At 34.5% G+C, this 18,681-nt stretch overlaps 1 protein-coding gene across 1 annotated transcript in view; it reads left to right on the plus strand.

Moving 5' to 3' along the window:
* Positions 1–10,607, plus strand: part of Tdrd3 (Tudor domain containing 3) — a 147,081-nt gene extending 136,474 nt beyond the window's left edge. The window contains exons 12-13 of the mRNA XM_090379789.1: positions 6,051–6,176; positions 9,994–10,607. Of these exons, the coding sequence (XP_090235915.1) occupies positions 6,051–6,176; positions 9,994–10,248 (381 nt within the window). The 3' untranslated portion in view covers positions 10,249–10,607. The remainder of the gene's footprint in view (positions 1–6,050; positions 6,177–9,993) is intronic.
* Positions 10,608–18,681: the final 8,074 nt, after the last annotated feature.

The following is an 18,681-nucleotide window of genomic DNA, read 5'->3' on the forward strand; positions in this document are numbered from 1 at the left end:
AGTTTGGAAAGAAATTTATTCACTGTTGGCTGATTACAAGACACTCTATAGGCAGTATGACAGGAAGAACATCCTTCCTCACGTAAAGCAACAATAGCACTCTTTCTTCGTGGTGTCAACTGCATGTAACTCGCCATCCTGACACAAGCAAGGAATGACTGCAACTCTTGCAGAGCATGCTTATACATCTGAAATTAACAGCTAATGTAATATTATATCATCACCTACGTGTGTCAATCTTATCTGATGCAATCTGTAAGAAATATTGCCGTAAACTTAAGTTTTTCGGACAACAATTTTAAAGGGTGATGCACTTTCTTTGAACACCAGTGTATATGCATGAAAGTGATTTATAAATAATCATTTTGAGCAGTCTGTAACCTGGAATGAGGGAAATAGATGTGAGTGTGTCAGAACAATTGATATTTTGATATTGTTGTGTTATTTGAACGAATGCAATCTCAAAATGAAGAGGATCTAAAATAGACATTTTGGAACTTATGTTTATGGTTTTTTTCCTTATTTTGGACCCATACATCCCAGAATGTTTTGCATATACACTGGTGTTCAAAGAAAGTGCATCACCTAGGAATTTCACATTTCTAACCCTTTTTGCGATGGTATGTTACATTAATGACTAGCAACCCAAATAGAAATATAAACAAAAGATATTTATTAATAGTTAAGGCAAAGCTAAGTAATATTTGACAGGTGCTCTCAAAATATTCCAAAATGAGCATTTGCAATCTTTATACAACAGTTTTTGTTAACACGACAGTTATGGCTGAAATGTTATCAGAAGCCCTCAATTTATCATTTTAAATGGAAAACAAAATGAAAGGTTCACCAGGTGCAAACTAATATTTAGTTGAACTGCCTCTGGCCTTGATGACAGCAGCACACTGTTGAGGCATTGACAGGATCAATTTCTGAATATAATCAACTGATAGTTCTTGGTTCTAAACATGAATTATGGCTTCCTGAAGTTCACAAAGGGTCTTTGGTGTCTTTCTGGCAACTGTAGATTTCAGATGATGGCAACAGTTCTCTATAGGGTTCAGGTCTGGGCTGTTTCCTGGCCAGCTAAGAGTTGTAATGGACCGTTCTTCCAACCATTTTTTCACCTGTAACAAATGTAAACACATTACTGTCGAACCTCTAATGCAGAAGTGAAGCTAAAGTAACTATAGAAATGCCTACTTACACTTTTCGCCTGATGACAAGGAGCAAAGTCATCCTGAAAGATGCAGTTACTTGGCAGGTTGAAATGGTCTCTAATGGTTGCAGCAATATGCCTTCCAATATAACCAGGTATCCATTGTCATTTGTGGAACCTTTTATAAAACTACCCCATGATATGAAATGTGCCCCCATATCATTTGGCTGGTAGGGAATTTCACTTTAGACACCATAGAGTCTGGATGGTATTCTTCATGTCTATGGCAAAGATTGTCTCCCGTCAGAGCCATGAACGTTGAATTTCTTCTCATCCGAGAAAATAACTGACTTCCACTGCTCGGTGATCCATTTACATGCTCTTTGCACCAAATTAATTGGGCCTTTTTCATTTTTTGTGTGAGGAGGGGCCTTCTTAGGATGATGGGCTACAAGTCCATTTTTGAAGAGGCATCTTCTGACTGTTACTGCAGTTGCTACCACTCCTGTATGTTATTCCCATTCTTGTTTCAGCTCAGGCAAAGAAGCTTTACAGTTTTTAAGGCATAAGCACTTAAAAACGTGGCCCTGTTTTGGTATAGAGACTCGTTTGCATCCAGTTCCTTTTTTCTTATCAGCAGAACCAGTATTCTTGAGTTTGGAAAGGAAATATACTTACTGTCGACTGATTACAAGACACTCTATAAGCAATATGACGGGAAGAAAATCCTTCCTCACATAAAGCAACAATAGCACTCTTGCAGAGTGTGCTTGTATAGCTGCAATATTGCGTGACCTATGCGTCAATCTTATCTGATGCAATCTGTAAGTAATATTGCCATAAACTTATGTTATTCGGGTGACATTTACAATTTTAAGGCTGACCAGGCTAGCTGGGTGGGTAAAGTGCCTGCCTGGCAACCCAAAGGTCGCGGGTTCGAATCCTGCCTCGGGCTTGGATCAGAGTACTGCAAAAACTTTGGGAGATGCATTATGGCCACAGAAGCCGATATGCCAACAACTTCCAAAAAAAAAAAAAAAAAAAAAAAAAACACAATTTTAAGGGGTTATGCACTTTCTTTGAACACCAGTGTACTTTTGAAACACCATTTCAGCATGCCTGCTCCATGTATAATTCTAGTCTTTTGCTGATATATGTCATTCAATAATAGTGTTGTTTAGTTTCACAGCAGTGGCTTTATCTTCTAATTGGGCATATTGACTATGTAGATATGCCCCTCATATATATTCACAATTTGAGGAAATTCGCTTGAAGCAAGATGATTAGACTACAAACTTTCCTAAATAGAATTTTGCCAAATTATTGAATGTTTGTCTGTTGATAGCTTTTTGAGGAAGTGGTCTACATTTTATCATGTAAGGTTACCAACCACAAGCTCACAGTGATATTGAAGACAAAATTCTGAGCATGGCACAAGTAGGTCCCCCAAACAAGTACCCAAAAACTGGTGCTGCTGCTCTGCAAATTCTCCCCACTTATCTTTTGTGAATTCTTCAGTGATAACAATTGTACAATTGTCATTTACAGAAAGTGCAGTTGTTGATTCTGTCATCGTGCACAAAATCCTAGTTTTGCCAGTCAGATACTGGCACAACTTTGATTTGGGTCCATTGAGAACAATTCGCTATTAATGTGTGGTGCAATACTTTTAATCAATTAATTGGACCAACCAAGCACAGCATATTTTGCTGGGATTCCTTAAAGATGATTCCTCTCAAGACAAAGCATGATGCAGCTCTCAAGATAGAACCCCTACCAATTTCAGATAAGTAAGGACTCACCTTGATGTTTGTCTGCTCCAATGGACAGGTTGGGGTGATTCTTTGGACCACAGGAACCCCTCCCCTTGACTGCTTCCTGTGGTGTCATTTAAAGAACCTGGCATAAGAGATGTACGTTTGTATGCCTTTTTGAAAGTTTAGTGTAATAACTCTAAAATTAAGCATTTCCAGACATGTATTGATATCTCTTTCGCCCCACCCTTTATTAATTATTTTTTACCCTAGAATACATCCCAGAATTTTTGTACTTATTTTTGAAAACACCCTGTACAAAAGTTATATCTCTTCTTCATACGAAGACACCATTATCAATTAGCAGTTGTCATAAAAGTTAAAGGTTTTTGAATTTTCTTTGTTATGATTAACTTTTTGTTTTTTGCTAAAAATCACTGAGTACAATATCTGAATTTCCCATTTTAGGGCAAGTAAAATATTTGATGTTATTGTTGCTTGGGAGAATTTTTGCATGTATTAAATTTCACTTATACCAAATTTGCAATATTATAAATGAAAGAAAGCCACCATAAAAGTCACTTACAAAATCACAAAAGCAAATTGAAGAACTGTTAGCAAAGTTGCTAGATTGTCTTATGTGTACACTCAGGATTACAGTTTAATTAGTACTAGTCATACAATGCAAGAAAGGAATCTGGCTTGCACTATCCAAAAAAAAAAAAAGTTTCTCTCCCCCTTCCAATAAGTACTGATGCAGCAGGCCTTTGAATTTTCACAAGGCATTAACTACCTTTAACTACCCATGGAAGCAACTTATTCCAATGATTGATGTTATTGTTGCCTGGGAGAATTTTTGCATGTATTAAATTCACTTATACCAAATTTGGTATAAGTACAACTCTTTGGTATTTGGTACAACTACAGAGAGTATTTGGTACAACCTCTAGCTGAATAAACTTCCTACAATACTGTTTTTATACCTCCTAGTTCTAACATTATCTTATGAACTTCAATTATCACACCTTATCTGCTGACCACATATGCAGAGTTCCCCTTGTACTTGCAGCCTCTTGCCGATTAACAGGTGCTTTGCCAACTTTTGAACTTTTTGAAGAAGCTCAATGTCTCATTTTAGGTATGGCCTCTGTACCTAGACAGTATTCCAAGTGCAGCCTCAGTTACCTTAGAGACTAGAATTGTAATCCTTCCTTTGCAAATAATTATATTATAAATTATTAACAAGTCACTGTAGGCCTTCTGTATTAATTTCAATTCCCTTAGTCATTTAATGAAAAGCAGGCCACTATTTTTCATTTGTATAATTGCATTTTCTATTATTATACACTGAGTGATCACTGTATTACAACTATCTACCCTAATCGGTGTTGGGCTACCGTTTGAATGGATAATAGCCACTATTTGTCCAGGCATTGACTCTACTAGATGTCGAAGGCATCTGTAGGGATCTGCAGCCATGCTGCCTGCAAGGATTTCCACACTGTTGGAATAGATGACAATTGTGTGTCAATACACCTCACTTCCCATTCAAAACATTCTACAGGTGTTCAATTGCATTGAGGTCAGGCAAATTTGGAGGCCAATCATGATGGGTAATACCTTCACTGTGTTCCTCAAAGCATTTGTGCATAGTGTGGGTCGATGACAGCACATTATATCTTCTTGGAAGATCCCGTTTCTGTCCAGGAAAAAATGCAACTTGGCAGGATGCACATGGCTCCTAAGAGCTGCCGGTAAATCTCACCACGGGGGTCCTAATGTCCATACACACACCACCATGGGTCCTAGTTCTTGCCAGAAAAACTTACCCCATATTAAGAACCACTGACACCTGCCTGGATAATGGATACCATGCATGATAAGTCCATGGACTCATGTTGCTTAAGCCACACACGAGGGCACCCATCGGTGTGTTGCACCAGGTACTTGGATTCATCTGATCAGTACACTCATTTCCAGTCCTCAAGTGTCCAACCAGCATGTTGTTGACACCATAGCACTCACCATGAATGATAATCAGCAGTGAGGAGAGAGGGTATCTCTTTGGTTGTTTGCCGTGGAACTCCCATATGCCTGCGTGTGCGGGCGTGTTGTTTAAGCCACACATGAGGGCACCCATCAGTGTGTTGCACCAGGTACTTGGATTCATCTGATCAGTACACTCATTTCCAGTCCTCAAGTGTCCAACCAGCATGTTGTTGACACCACAGCACTCACCATGAATGATAATCAGCAGTGAGGAGAGAGGGTATCTCTTTGGTTGTCTGCCGTGGAACTCCCATATGCCTGCGTGTGCGGGCGGCGCATCGTCATTTAAGATATTGTTCTCACATTCCCATTATATATTGCGGTCAGCTGTCGCACAGTGACCAGATACTTGTTGAGTCTGTACAACATGCTGCAATTTTTGCTTTCCACAAACATCCACCTTACATAATCCTTTATGGTCCTGTCAGCAGGAGGTGATTGAACCTGTTTGACACCATTCTTGTACACCTTAACTGCAGTGGATCATGAGCAACCAATGAGACATGCCATTTCTGATATGGAAGAACTCGACACACATATTAGATAAACAGTTACAATACCATAGAAATTTGCTACATTTTGTGACCTTTTATAATATAAGTTTCATCATAACACAGGTAGTTTATTCATTGTTGTTCCTCAACACCCACATTATTTGAAGCTTTTACTGTATTTTACATTAAATTTGATTTACTGAGGTATTCCTCAGTAAATCAAATTTAATGTAAGGAATAAATTTGATTTACTCAGGTGTTCCTCAAATGTGAAGAAATGGTTAGCCCCAATAAAGTTGACTTATCTGTCAATCTTCATTATTGAATAATGAAGCATGTAACAAATTATAAATGTGAATATCATTATTGAACAGTTTTCCTGGACATATTCAATCAGCTGAAGAGCAACCAGAGTTACAGAGCTCATTAACTTAGTAATTCTTATGGAATCTTTTGAAGATTTTGAAATTATTGTTTAGTTTTTAATGAAAATATTGTACACCAAATTTCATGTAAAAATTTCTTAAAATATAAAAATAACAGAATTCTAAATAAAACTTATCTGAAAATATTGTCTTTCTCTCTTTTTTTTTAAAGTTTTATCGTGCTATAGTTCACGCAGTTGCTGGTAATGGTGCTACCTGTGTGGTTCATTTTGTTGATTATGGGAATTATGAAGAGGTTTTAATACAAGACATACATCGTTTTACTTCATCTGAATGGGTGAGTCCTTTGTTTCGAAATAAGTAATAGATATCTATAACAATAATGCTTGTTATTAAACTGATGTATCATTGTGTTGAATTATTAGTGTGTAATACCTGACTGTTTACAAGTCAATCCAGTCTAATAAAACAAAATTAGTAAATGTGTGCTATACTGAATTTCCACATATGTGAAGAATTGCTAAGTTGTAATTCTCTCTCTGCAGTTGGTAATTTATTTTCTCACTTTACAGTACATAACAGGATACACACAAAAAATTCAAAACTAAGGAGTTTCTCAACTGCATCCAAGATCTCACAAAAAAAAAATATTAAAATATTGTAATTAACATTAGTACCATTATTTTGAGAATACTGCCATTTTAAGTTTAAGATTTTTCTGGGAAGGGTCCTGAAAAGTAGATAGGAAAGAATGCAGTTTACACAGCATTACATATAATAGAAAAGAAACTGCAGAATTGGCTTTTCTAGACCTACTGTATTGTGTAGTTCTCTGCAGAAGATGCCATAACTCTCGTCTTTATAGAGGTTTCATGAGATAATGGAAATTATCTCAAAAAATAGCTGCATCAACTGTAAAATTGCTAATAAAAAAACAGCTGATTTAACAAATTGGGAATATTACATTTTCCAGTCATGCAGTATCTCATAATATTCAGTATCATTGTGAAAAATATAATTTGGAATGCATTTCAGAATTGTAACATTTGCAAGCAGTATTGTTGCCAAACTGATTTTTTTTTTAAATTCATATATTTATTTATTTTTTTATTTAAAATGGAGAAAGAGATGGGAAGCATTAGATTAGTAGAGGCTTTTATTCATTCATAGTACATATAGAAACAAATACGATGAATATTATGGACAGCCCATAAGTTCTTTCAAATGTGCAGACTAGTCAAATCACATAAACACACTTTGAAAAATATTGAAATGAGTAAAAGTTTGCCAGGTAAACAATGGTAGCAAACTTCACATATGCTTTCAAGAATCTTTAATTTGTAAGTAATTATTTTTTCAAAATAATTATAATGTAGAGATTGAAAGACCTAATGGAAGGACAGGGTCAGTGTGTAATGCAGATAAGACAGTTATGTGTAAAAACTATTAAGTCACTTGGCAGAGAAGAAAAACGCATAGGATGCATATAAATTCTCAGGTGATACAGAAGCCCGTGGTAGATATAAACTAGTCTGCAATCACAAAGGTGGTTAGGCAAGCTAATACAGATTATGAGAAGCCTTTGGCAGAGAATGCCAAGAAATATAATTGAGAAAGGACATTACATGGTTTCTGTTCATACAGTAAAATTTATATTATATATAAGAATAAAATAACACTATTATACCACTGAAAATTCTTAATAAATATTAATATAATAAATTATATTAATTAATTTAATATTAAACTGCTGGCCCTCACTTTGTTTCTTCCATCATTAATGGCAGTATATCAAAGGTATATAGTTTATTATCTAGAAACAAAGGCCCAGTCCTTTCATTGGAAGACTCAGTCTTCTCCAAGCCACCCCCCCCCACTCCAAAAAAAAGCAAGACAATCTTGAGCAGATGTGAAGTATTATTATGTTTTTTGAATCACAGGTTCATTATAATTTGTCTCTATGGTCAAACAATGAACCAAAAACATTTCTACAGCAATTACGAAATGCTGTTTGGAGAAAATTATTAGAAAAGTGAACTTTGAAGAATAGGCACTTGCCCAGTGACAGTGCCTTTGCACACTTGCCACTGAAAGAGTTAAAAGAATAATTTTGCTTATACTTATGCCCTTTAATATAAATATAATGCAGTGACTTAATACTGTACAATAAAGAATAAAGGTGGCTCATAAGAAGCACCTTTATTCTTTATTATACAGATTGAAACAAAGTTGGATACATTTTTTGCATGTATCTTTATATAGAAACTTTATATAGATACATATATATCTTTATATGTATCTTTATATTTTAGGGAGATGCAGTTCCATAGTCAAATTTTTGGGCTTGCTGCTGACTTAATTGAAGTTATGTTTGCTCATTTAACAGATAAATTAAATGAATCAGTATTCACCCTGTGATAGCAAATGAGGCTGTGTTAAAATCTGTAATTTTCTATACATTTCCTAAATGTAGACAAATTTTTACCTGGTATGTTTTTTTTTTTTTTTTTTTTTTTGTATCATTGTATTTTGTGAGAGATTCCATCCAGTTATGTGCTACCATGTTCATTTGTAGTAACGCTAGCGTGGGAGCCAGAGTGGTACTGAAGCTACAGAACTTAAGATTCTGTCTGGTTTAAAAATTCTGAATTGTGTGTTTCTAGTCCGTAATTCTTTATAAAATTCTCCTATGTGAGTAGATATCATGTTTTAACAGTCATAAATGGCATATTTTTAAAAGATATATTGTTACATACACTGGCCAAAAAATACAAACCTTTGCATTAAGACAGTCACAGACATAATAAATGTGAATAAATCAAATAAATGCAAAGAAAAGTGTGACATGGGGTGATGATGATGATGATGATGTGTTGCTTCACTAAGTATAAAGATGCACAGGCTGTTTGACTGCTGTAATCTGAAGCCAGAATGGGGGAAATGCATGATTTGTCAAACTTTGAAAAAGATCTTATTGGGTGCACATTTAGAAGGAGCTATGATTCAAGAAACAAAATACATAACTGGTTTCTCAAAAGCATCCATCTCAAAGGTTTTTAATGACCGGAAAGCAAGTAGTTCTGCCACATCTCAAAGGCGGAAATGTAGCAGAAAAACAAAACTTCAAGAGCAAAGCTGTGTACTCTAAGGAAGACTGTTGGGGAAAACAGGACATCCCGTGTGCAGCAAATAATATCCGAATTCAACCAAGCCCAGAACTGCCCCATTTCAATCCATATCATGTGCAGGGAATTTAAGAAATTGTGCATTCAAGTTTTTTTGTTTGTTTTTTTTAACTGGAAAATGGAAGAGTCTACCAGATTCATCTTTATGTTTTGTGCCTATAGTGTTCTTTTTTGAAAATAACAGGTGTAAAATCATTGCATTTTTAAATATTTAATTTTTTTTATTAAAAACTACAAAATTACATAGAATGAGTATTGCAAGTAATCCATTGATAAAAGATAAAATATTGGTATAAGCAACTGATTGCTGATTCTAGCATATCCACTACTTACATACTTATGTCCACTTCATTGAAGTCATCTCATTTACCAGTTGCACAATCTGTAACTAAATTTTGGACACACACACACACACACCATTCATTGTAGCCTAAGCAACTTCCTTCCATGATGCCACAATGTGGACTTCTTAAAATTGTATTCCCTCCAGAAATCCTAGTTTTCACTATCTATCTCAGCAATCAGTTACTTATTTCATGTCCCACCAGCGATAACATGCTTTAAATATCATTAGCATTTGGTTTATTGGTTGAAAGAAAGGGCTCATATTTCTTGCATGAAAATGGCTTGTATGTTGTCATTCTGGTCTTCAATATTATTAGCTGGATGGCTAGATGTGTTGTTAAACACAAGCAAGGTCCTCTTGTTGAGAATTACAGAGGGGGAGAAAGCGAGAAAAGTGAATCTAAAATATCTGGGTAGGACTTCTAACAGAATTTTAAAACATAGTAAAATTTTTACTCCAAGGGAGACTAGGGATGTGGCTACTTTTGTTTTTATTTCTATTTAGCTTTTATAAACATTTTAAGAAAAAGTTAAAAATAAGAAGGGCTCTTATTTTGTAGCAAGACTAATTTATGTTGTCTTAGTTACAATTTTTTTTATCCTAATAAAGTTCTCTTCTGACAGGGTGAATCTACATTGTACTGTCCAAATTATATCCGTAGTACTCCTGCGGGAAGCAGCGACGGTACAGTTCAACAAAGCTTTACAGGAACACTTGAATTTCGACGGGGAGGAGCTAAACCCTATTTCCACCGGGCATCAAATGATGGTAATCAAATAAATACAAACAATAACAACTTTGATAAGAATAGGCAACCTGGAAGGCCATCTGTACAGTTATATCAACCTCCTCCACAAAGAAGACGGTCGGAAACATAAATAACTCGATTGTGAAGTTTCTCATGCATGTATTTACCCTGAGTTAGTACCGAAGTTTTTGAAAATAGTGTACTACTATCCACTGCCAGACAATACTGTCTCTAATAATAGCACTCTAAAGACATTTACTTATTGCTTAAGTATCTCAGGGACAACTGATGGAATTCTTGAAGTATTAGCATGACTAATTGCCTTAAGGTCAGATAGTCTCTCTCTGTTAACAAAACCGTTTTGTAATATGAAAATGTAATTTAGCAATATCAATATATTGGTCACTCTGTGCTCCAGTAGTCTGACATAAGATCCTTCTTCATTGTTCTTTGTACCCAGCAATAAATAGATGCTTCCTAAGTTGGAATTCATGTTCGTTTTATAATCAATTAAGAACACATTGAAGTTAAGCATTTAGAATTTTTAATAAACTGTAAGTTTTAATCATTGATTGTTTCACTGACTCTGAACTGGCAAAGAGTATTCACTATTGTCATTTATCGTTTCTGATATTAAGAATTCACATTAATATAAAAATGGTTTTCTAATATAAGAGTTCAGTAGAGTGCAGCTGTGTAAGCTTTGATATAACTTTTAATCGGAGATAAAATGCCTTATGTACAAGCATGTAAAGATAAAGAATTTCTTCTCAGAATGACAGTCTGTGCAGCCTGTAAAGATACTTTTGACTTATAAGTGCATCTATCCATTTTACATTTCAGCCAGCGAATCAGTTGGCAATTGTAAATGGTAACCTGTAAGTAGCTATGAAGAAATAACTCAATAAATAAAAGTGCATTATTCAAAAAAGCCTTTTTTGTAATAATGCATCTCAAATTCAAGTCTTTTTTCTTGTTATTTCTGTAAATAAATGCTGAAATTGTTTTTACAAACTAGGATTGAGAGTTTTGTATTTCTATATAAATTTCAACATACAGTTTTAAAATGTTTGTACACAAGTTTTACGAAATTACTTGAATGGACTTAAGTGCCCAAACTCGTGATTATTAATCCAAGTAATCTGATCTTTTTCAGTTAAAAATAATAAACTGAATTATTATTAGTCCATATTTGTAGTAAGTGAATTAAGCTACAAATTACAGGACCTGATTTTTGTCATACTAAATGATTAACATTCAAATATATAAAGATTTATATCAGTGGTTCTCAAACCAATTCCAGTCAACACATTTACAGGTGTCTGTCAAGAAATCATACACCATTAATAATGCTGTACACGTGCATCTCCTGTTCAGTGCAATTTCCATGATTAATTAATAATACATAAATAAAAATAACTTTCTGTTTATACTATAAGTTGGCTATACTGGAGTCAGAGTAGTTTGTTTGTGCTCAATCACAATTCATGATTGAGCGCATACACTGCCATGAAAAAAGTGCAGCAAACACTGAGAAACAAAGTTCCTCAGTGTTTGTTGCTGTTGTACTAGTATATTGGTTATAATAGAACAGTTACAATGGAGTTCTAAACTCCTCAGCAGAAACTAATCCGTCATAAATGTTTTAGTGCTGTTAGCTTGTGCAACAATTTAATCTACAAACAATATCAGTGCCCTTTAACCAAGTAAATTGTATTAATAATATTTAAAATTTATGCATGTGCTTTTCCAAAAAAAATGAATTACAGGCTCAACTGTTCTCAGAAAGACCTAAAATTGATATACACACATTCACTGCCTTTATGCATATATATGTGTAAAACAGCACTAAGAGTGATATGCCACAATGCACAATTCTGTTCAAAATGCATCCAGTGCGCTGTAACACATATGAGTGGTCATTCTTAAGCAGTCAACCAATGAGTGCCGAAACATAAAAGTGAAATTATCAACTATTCAGCATTGGCACACTGATTTAAGATTTGTTCTGATTTCCAGTTCAGCATAAAAGTAAATGTTCACTTTTAGCAGTGAATTGCAAATGTTTAATTTTCAGCCGTTATGTATAAATTTTTGGAATGCTAGGCAAGTCAGAATGTTGATTTCCCCCCCCCCCCCTTCAACATTCTAAATATTCTGGCACATTGTACAAGTTCTTTCACATTTAGGTGGCAGTAAAAATGTCAAGTGGTCTAGTTGAATCCCTATTAACAAGAATTCACACAATTTCTTTTAAAGAGTAGTTTACATATTATTAATTTAAAAATTATATAAGCAACCAATTATTTCTCTGGTGCTATAAGATGAAAGCAATTACAGTTGATGGTGTTCTATTCTTCAAGTTCTTTCTATTCATGCATAGAAAGCTTTGTGATTATTATACTACAGTAATTACATGCATTCTCAGAGTTTTATTACATAAAGCAAATGGCCACTTCTTAAAATTCACATTAACATTATTCAACGTGCAACAACTATTTATTACAGTGTAATGCTAATAACATGAATATTTAATTATACATAATAAATGAAAGAATTTTTAAACAATAAATTATGTTAAAAAGGATAATTGCACAGTTAAAGTGAGGCATGCTCCCAGCTCAGGAAAACTGAAGAATTTCCCAATACTTCCACTGGTGTCTACAAGACAAGGGAAAAATTTTGTTAGAATGGCAATTTTATATGGAATAAATACAAAAAATTCTAGATTCTAACAAAATAGAAGATAATTCAAAAACAGTGAGTTCACACAATTTGAGCAAAAAAAATTTGTATGTAAACAAAATTGCTCCTTAATATAACAGCAGAAAAGTCTTAGTGTCCAGTAACACTACAATTATTGCTCGAGACAGGATAATGCATTGTACTTTACTTTTCAATAGCATCCATTCACAGATTGCAGTTAAAAGCAAAGCCAGGAAATTGGAAGTCCTTGTGTAAATAGACAAACACATTTTGTTTGTGTGCAGACCATATGCTCAAGGCATCTTATGCCTTGAGCATATGGTCAAGTCTTTGTGCAGAGGTTTCCAAACTATACATTTTTGTTTAGGAGCTAGGAGAAAATTTGGGGATTAGGTGGTTTTTTTTTTTTTCTTCAATATCTAGATTTTTAAAGCTTAATAAACTGGCTGTGATTTTTACAGTCTGTTAGTACACTATCCTAAAGCAAGCACTAAACATATTTACTTAGTTTATTTCTATTTCCATCTTGTTTTTCTGAACTGATCTGTTCAGTCATAGTGCTGAATGATTTATCAATCACATATGATATCCTAAAATAGCAAGCATAAAATGTAATTCAACCTAATCTTTAGTCAGTTCAATTCCTGTGCACATTTATGAAGATTAGAAAATAGAATAGAAGTCAATTCAACTCCTGTGCATATTTATGAAGATAAATACAAAAATTGTATTTATAAGTATGATCAAGTACTGCCGACACATGACAGAACAATGCTAAGTATTTTCTACCCCACAAATCCCATATACTTCATGCAAAGTAAAGTAACAACCTGATGGTCAATTAAAAATAAGCAGAAATTTGCAGAATTTTTAAAAATTCTAAATTTATGGAGAAGCCATAGTTGTACTGGTTTTTTTTTTTTTTTTTTTTTTTTTTTTTGAGAAAATGAAAGAAAAACTATTGATTGTGAGAAGGAAAAGAGTTCAAATTGAATCAAAACAACACATTCACCTACATAAATCTGGAAAGTGGGTGGGTATACATAGGTCTCATCTTACAGTGGATGCACCAGGGACCACAGGCAGCTCCAGTAATTAAAAGAGTTCAAATTGAATCAAAACAACACATTCACCTACATAAATCTGGAAAGTGGGTGGGTATACATAGGTCTCATCTTACAGTGGATGCACCAGGGACCACAGGCAGCTCCAGTAATTAGTCTCCCAGACAACGTTTAAAATTCCTCAGATAAAAAACAGACTTAGTATTAGTAGTGGCAAATGATGGAAGGAAATAAGCTTATACAGCATTAGCAAAAAAAAAAAAAAAAACTCTACTCACCTCATTTGTATGTCCCATCTAGCAATTCGAGGGTTCAGTGTCAAACAACGTAAACTACAAAATCATTTTGTACTAAACATTTTTGTAATTAACCAAGAAAAAGTCATTTGACGTTTTCTTCTTGGTTTACTGTAAATGTGCTTATAGTCCAAGCTAACTTGTAAACTACTAGAAAATACATTTCTATGATATGATATGCATTGTTATTTTTATAAAGTAAAACTAAAGTTGTCTCAAAACAAAAATGCAGTTTTGTAGTTAACGTAGTTTGGAACTAAACCCTCAAATTTATCTAATCCTTCTTTTAATTTATTCAAACTACTCAGATGTTTATTCCAACAATCAATTACTCTCTGACTGAAAACAAATTTTTGCCCATCAATCCTGCAACCATCCTTTTTCAATTTGTCCCTTTATGTGTGTTGTCTAAGAGATTTTTCATAATCTGCCTTGGCTTGCCTAACCTCCTTTGTGACTTATTGCAGACTAGTTTATAGGTACCATAGGCTTCTGTATCACTTCACAATTTGTACGATGCATGTGTTTTTCTCTGCAGCAAGTCTCATTTCATTTGACATCCATTTAGGTCTACACCTTGAACGGTATTTCTTAGTTGGTACAAAGAGCTTAGTAGTTTCTATGATTATTTCCTTGAATGCTTCCAACTTAGAATTTGCTGATGGTGACATCATTAGTTGGTCCCACTATACAGAATTTAAAAACTGTCTGATGCCTTTACAAAAGCAAAAACCCTTTCCTTTACCCCTGATGGTAGTTACATCTTTAAAGTAAATCCCACATCAGTACACTGTGATCACTGAGACCTGGTGATTCTTTTATCTGCAGATTCTCAGTACTTGAATAATCACTGCTGATAATCAGATCAAGAGTATTGCTCTCTCTAACATGCTGCTGAAAAACAGTAATCCAATAAATCCACAAAATTCTTGCTAGTCTGTGAGTGACCAATCCACAAGTTTCAGTTAATATCTGGAAAGTCAAAATCCCCCATTTTAAGACATTCTGATTTACCAGTGCCTCTATTTCTCTACACAGCTATTCGATGTACTCATCAAAGTCATTAGGCCTATAACACACTCCTCTCATTTTTGTTTTCCCTCTGCTCTTGTCACATCAAATTGACTGAACATTGCACTAGACATCCATGTCAGCTGGATGTAGCCTTAGATTTTATCCCACTCAAGGTGTGGTACGACCAGAGAAAGAGAAAGACCTAGGGGTAGTTGCACAATCCAACATGAAGTTGTCTGAGCATTGCAGACAGGCTGCTAGGACATCTCATTGGTTACTGTCAATGATGCACAGGAATTTTGTTACCAGAGACAAGGAGATATTACTTTGTATAAGGCAATGGTTAACTCACATCTTACAGGTTCGGAAGACTTATTTTAGGATGGTCATGGATCAGTTGGAATAGGTGCAAAAAAGAGCAACATGATTAGTCAGGGACACAAAAGGCTATTCTTACCGAAAGACATCCGTTCTGCAAATTGCAGCATCTGGAAACTAGCATCTATGAGGAGACCTGATTAAATGTTAATGGATTTGGTAGTTGATAGTTCAACTATATCCAATTATATTAAGGGAGGCTGCAAAGGAGGTAAGCAGTCCCTTAACCATAACTATGAGAGGATCCTTTGATTCAGTGGAATGTATCCCCAATTCACAAAGGAGGATCAAAGAGTAACATGAGTAATTACAGACCTATAAGCGTAACTTCTGTTCCAAGGAAAATAATGCAGTCACTAGTTAAAGAATTAATGCAAGACCATCTAGACAAGAGTGCAGTTATACTTCAGTCACAGCATGGGTTTCTCAAGGTGCAATTTGTCTTTCCAATTTGATTGGATATTATGATGCAGTGACAGAAACTGGATGCAAAAGATAATTTTGATATCATATACTTGGATTTCAGGAAATCTTTTGATACTGTTGCACATAATAGACTGTACAAATTGGAGAGTGTAGCAGAAAGTGCAAGTTACTGCTATGGATATAGGGATGGTTGGGCAGGAGAAGACGGTTAAGTGTGGAGGCCTCATTTTAGGAAGGATGTAGAGCTGCAGAAACGAGTACAGAGAAGGGCAATGAGATTGGTGATGGCTCTTACCAAGAAAGACTTCAATTCTGCAAATTGCAGCATCTGGAGACTAGGCACTTGCAATTTGATCTGATTGAGGTGCTGACTCTGAATGGCTCGAGCAAACCCAATGCTGAATTGGATTCTTCCTCTTGCTCAGAGTGTGCACGTGCACGAGGAAGCATAAATTCAGGAAGGATGGTTGTAGAATAGATGTGCAGAAGTTTGCCTTTAGCTAACGGGATTGGTTGATTGCTGGAACAAATTTCCATCTGATGTTGTGGAAGTGGATAGCTTGAACAAATTCAAAGAAGGGCTAGACAGACTCTTGGAGGGGTTGGATAGGTGAAGTGGGATATTTTTTTGGCTTTTGTTGTATAAGTATGCTTTTTGCATCATTTGTCACTAATACTATTCACAGCCAAAAGAACCAAAAATTCTGTGTGGGGCTCATCGATTAAAGCCAAAATTATTTCTCCGGTTAAAGACTGTTCTACCCAAAGAATGGAGAAATATTTTTTTTGTCAACTTGTCAAAAATTGATCAGATGTGCTCCACAACAGAGTGTATGCTGTATGATAGGCCAGAGGGGCCTTCCCTACACCCTTTTAAAATTAATCTGTAAACAACTTTTCTCTTAGTGTTACCTACTGAAATACAATGAGTAAGACTAAGAGAAAAGTAGTTTGTTAATATGCATGTGCTGCAATAATCACATAACAGTAAAGAAATATGTAGTACATTCCATACAGCTAAATGTAATAAATTTCAACTTACTAAATGGGTCTGTTAATGGAATTAATCTATGGATCTCTCCAGATAATGCAATATTGCTCAAATCTCTGCTTGACATAAGAAGTAGCTCTCCTAAAAAAAGAAACTACATTCAACATAAACTTCTATATGCAATCATCAGGGCTTTATTTATTAATGAAGCATATGAACAACATTACTGATGCTTGTGATGTACCACAAGTTCCAATATGCTTTGGTTCCTAGCCCTGCCTATCATCATAATTTTATACTACCTGCAATGCATGAAATACAAACTCAGCTCATAATGGATGCCAGAATGCCATTTCAGTTTGTCGTAAGCATCTCAGAACTCTTACTAAAGAGTACACTTGTTGGAATAATGAAATTAACAAGGAATTAACTGCCTTCCGAAGGTATTATCCTGACCAGCTTTCCACTTCATAAAATTTTCCATCCCAAGCCCAAAATACCATGTTACTACTTTTATCATAATAATCCGATTGCTATGCAATGCATCGATAATGGTGTTAGTAATTAGGGCATTGCAAATGGTAAGCTTCATTAAGGGTAAGCACAATATTTGGCTCAATCAAGGTATCAAACTTAATGTCATCTATAAAATGTAAAGGCCAATTTAAGCACTGAAATAAAAATTTTATCAACAAAATTAAAATACTGTACAGTAAAATTCCAATACAATGAACTTCTTGAGGCTGCATGAACCATTTGGTTGTACCGAAATTTTGTTCTAAAGAATATTGCTGAAAATTATTTCAAAAGAACCATTATTTATTTAAATAAATTCCTACATTTTTCTGATATGTAGACAGCATGCTCTTTTGGCTTTACTTAGCTTATCAACTTTAAAAGATATAATAAACAAAATCAATAATACATAAATAAAAATAAGATTCATGGAAACGTTTCTAAAATGAAAGACAAAATCATAAAAAGGCAAAGCTCCCTTTGCTGTGGTCTGATATCTGTGTTTCTTGTTATCTTCGAATTTTAAGTATTTTTTACAAATTTGCTATCATCACATGATTTAACCCTTTGGTAAAAAGGTGGCAGTACATTGTACTGTTGGATACCACAAGAGATTACAAAATAAAAAAAAAAACAGATTTCAGCATAACCATTTAAAAATTTTAAAATATAGTTGAAGTGTTATACTGAATTCTTCAGCTGCATCTTTTGAAACGTATATTTTTATTTTTCGAGCGAATCCTCCCATAGTTATATTTACAATATGTTATTGTGTCAATGTTTCCACATTTTTATTTCCTCTTAAATTAATTGAATTTTCAGTACATTCATTGTACTGAATTTTTTATCAAAACTTTCATTCAAATGAGACTAATAAAGCACTAATAAAAAGGAAAATCTTCATGTACCTAGAAATAATTTTGTTATAGTGGGATTTTGTTCGGTTTCATGGAATCACACTAATATTTTTTTATGAAATGCAAAAGCACTAAAAATTATATATAAGAATAATACAAAATTTAATATAAAGAGGACACTTGTAATAACCTCTTCCCATACCACAGGCAGTGAACAGATTAAATGCAGTGTCCATAAAGTCATTGTGCACTTTAAAACTAATAGCTTAGATTCAATCTGAGATTAAAAACTCTGTAAAGTACATTGGAAAGGTA

The sequence above is a fragment of the Mastigoproctus giganteus genome, chromosome 1 (genome assembly GCF_048544385.1).
Source record: "Mastigoproctus giganteus isolate SK-2022 chromosome 1, ASM4854438v1, whole genome shotgun sequence".
NCBI classification, from domain to species: Eukaryota; Metazoa; Arthropoda; class Arachnida; order Uropygi; family Thelyphonidae; genus Mastigoproctus; species Mastigoproctus giganteus.